Source organism: Cystoisospora suis (genome assembly GCF_002600585.1).
Source record: "Cystoisospora suis strain Wien I chromosome Unknown contig_1272, whole genome shotgun sequence".
Classification (NCBI taxonomy): Eukaryota; Apicomplexa; class Conoidasida; order Eucoccidiorida; family Sarcocystidae; genus Cystoisospora; species Cystoisospora suis.
In genome coordinates, this window is record NW_027154072.1 from 75029 (window position 1) to 77777 (window position 2749).

The 2749-nt window shown below is 47.0% G+C and overlaps 1 protein-coding gene across 1 annotated transcript; it reads right to left on the reverse strand.

Moving 5' to 3' along the window:
* Positions 1 to 3: 3 nt before the first annotated feature.
* On the reverse strand, positions 4 to 2556 carry CSUI_003011 (atp-dependent rna helicase). The gene is made up of 2 exons (XM_068063209.1): positions 2432 to 2556; positions 4 to 1437 (listed from the first exon to the last, which is right to left on the reverse strand). Exons 1-2 carry the CDS (start codon positions 2515 to 2517, stop codon positions 177 to 179), a joined length of 1347 nt encoding a protein of 448 aa, XP_067924819.1. The 5' UTR covers positions 2518 to 2556; the 3' UTR covers positions 4 to 176.
* Positions 2557 to 2749: the final 193 nt, after the last annotated feature.

Here is a 2749-nt window from a genome sequence, read left to right on the forward strand (position 1 = left end):
CGTCTCCAAAACTCACCCCCCTCGCCGGATCGGAAAAGACTGTCTTCTTACTCCTCCTCCTTCTCCTATCACTCCTACTAGAGGGGATTTCCTTAGTTGGTATGACTATATAGATTCCATCGGGGCAATGAAGACCGCGTGCGCATACAACGGTCTTCCCTGCGACTTCTCCTCTCTTACCATCTCTGTTGATGAAAGGCTCCCCCAGCCCCCCCTATCCCACCTCCTCCTCCCCCCCAGCCTGTAGCTCCTTCACCAGTAGTAGTAGTACTACTCCTACTTTGACCTGGGTAAGGGCCATTCATTGAACTCTTATCTCCAGCAGCTCTTTCTCCTCCTGGCTGTGTCGTGACTACGGCCCCTGGCGGTGGATTGCCTGTTAGATTTCGCGCTGAAGACGAATCCCAGAGAGAAGAAAATCTCGACTGATGAGCTTGACCTCCTCCCCCTCCCCCTCCTGCTGCTGCTGGTATGGAATGGGAAGTGCTTTTCATATGGTGACTTCCACTCAAGGAAGAAGAGGAAGATTCAGAAGTTTTTCTCTCTGTGAAAGGTTTACGACGTGGTGGAGAGGAATATCGATGATGATAGGGTCTTGAACGAGCTTCTTCTGCTTCTTTCTCACGTAGCTGTTGTTCTCTCCTTGCTTCGGTCTCTTCCATCCATTGTCTCCTTCTCTGTTCTCTCTTATCTAGATTCAATACAGCTCTCTTCGGTCCATTGCTATTGCTATTATTATGGCTGTTAAGATGACTCTCATCCTGACGATTACTATCTCCCTCCCTATTCCTCCCTCCACCCCCCCCTCCTGCAGATATCGAGAATCTCCCTCCTTCTCCACCCTGTCCTAGATGATGGGGGAGAATAGAAGAAGAAGGTTGATGCGGATCTTCGTCTTCATCCGAAGATAATTCATCGTTCACGCCTATCACGCGTCCTACGCCTCCCCCCCCGTTTCCTAGACTTCTTCCTAAGTTCGTTTTCTCACATCCATCCGCTGAGTGGGTTGTCACCCCCCCTTCGCCTCCTTGGCTACTCATACACCTAGTTAGACTACTGCTAGTAGTCGTCGATGAAGAAGAAGAAGCAGGGCGTAACTGATCAAGTGTAATGACACCCCCAGTCGCCTGAACAGGCTTTTTATCTTCACTATCCCATCGACCTCTCTTACTGGAGGTCGAGCCTCTCGGAGCATGCGAAGACAACGACGACGACGATGAGGGCCCTCCAAGACTTCCTAGATCTTGTTGAGAAGACGATGACAAACTTGCTGAGCTCCCCTCCCCCGCACTGGCCTGATGATTCTTCTGCTGCTGGAGAATAGAAGCCACAGCCGCTTGAGCTGCTGCAGTAAAAGGATTACTACTATGGCTCGAACTTCCGCTTGGATGAAATCCATTGCTTGCTGTCGCTGTATTATATTGATCACCTGTATAGCTAGACATTACATGCAGGAAGAAAAGGAAGAGCAACAAGAAACTTCGTACACTAGAAAGAGAAGTCGTCCTTCAGTGGAGAAAAAGACTCGTCGATTACAGATAGATAGATAGATAGAATTTGTCTCCTATCTATCATTGTGAACCCCCATGCTTAGGTAAGACGTCGACGAGCTTTCTCCCCACTACTACTACAGCATCATCTGCTACACTCGATCTGCGCAGGGAAGATCAGCTTGTCGCCTGGACCTGATCTATCTCTTATTTATCTCACGTACTGAGACACCTGCTAAGACACCACCTACCCCCCGTGTAGCTAAATGTAGCATCGTCTAATACCTGTCAGTGTATCTACTCTCCATGATAGATAAAAGAGAGGCTCACAGAAAGGACAGAGAGAGAAGAGAAAACAAAAAGAGACAAGAAAGAGAGATGACTTCGATTGCCATAGTACTCAAAGACAAGGAAGACCACCCGGAATCAGAAATGAAGACCCTGGGGTCCGACGACATCCCTCCATAAGAAATGCTCTCTCTGTAAGTAAGTCTATGTACGTCTACGAATATGCATCTCTCTACATATACATGCGGTAGGCGAAGCAAGTGGATCCTACCTTATGACTGTCTTCAGGTAGGTATTTCAGATTTATAGAGATACCTACACATTCTCTACTCCAGCTTCATTGATCTCCTACGCTAAACAAGCTATCTGCTTTTTCTTCCTCTTGATGAGTTTAAAGACAAGAATAGACTCAGTCGTGAGAGGACTCTATCCGCCGCTTTCCTAAAAGAACAAAATCTCTCTCTACACCCCCACGTGTCCAAGAAGATCTCCACTCATAGAGACGCCCGAACCAAGAAAGGAAAGATCATAGAATCAGTGTATATGAATGTGTATATAAATACATATAGAGACATACATACATATATATAGACATCTCTATATCTATAGATATACATATGTATACAGCTATAGGGATCTATAGATATACGTACCCAAGACCAGCAGATGAGTGCATGCGTAGACTACCGCCACCGGGTGCTCCCTTCTTGCCTCCTTTGCCTTTTTGAGGTTCCTCCATCTTCAAGCCTGCTAGGCGAGCAGTACGAAATGGCGCTGAAGAAGAGGAAGAAGAATCGCATGCAGTAGTAGTGGGAGCATAGGCACAGAGGTACATCCGTACTTATTACGCATGCGCTATACACAGAGATAGAGGTATATGCGTGTATGTCTCCACAGAGACACCAACTTCATGAAAAGAAAAAAGACCATGACAGGACATGAAGAGTTAAGCGGAAGCATCTCAAGTGGCA

Excerpts from the sequence above, each read along its gene's own strand:
- CSUI_003011 (XM_068063209.1), bottom strand. The coding sequence starts at position 2,517 with ATGGAGGAACCTCAAAAAGGCAAAGGAGGCAAGAAGGGAGCACCCGGT. Across the intron at positions 1,438-2,431 it reads CACTCATCTGCTGGTCTTGG|CTATACAGGTGATCAATATA; the intron begins GTACGTATATCT and ends TGTAATGTCTAG.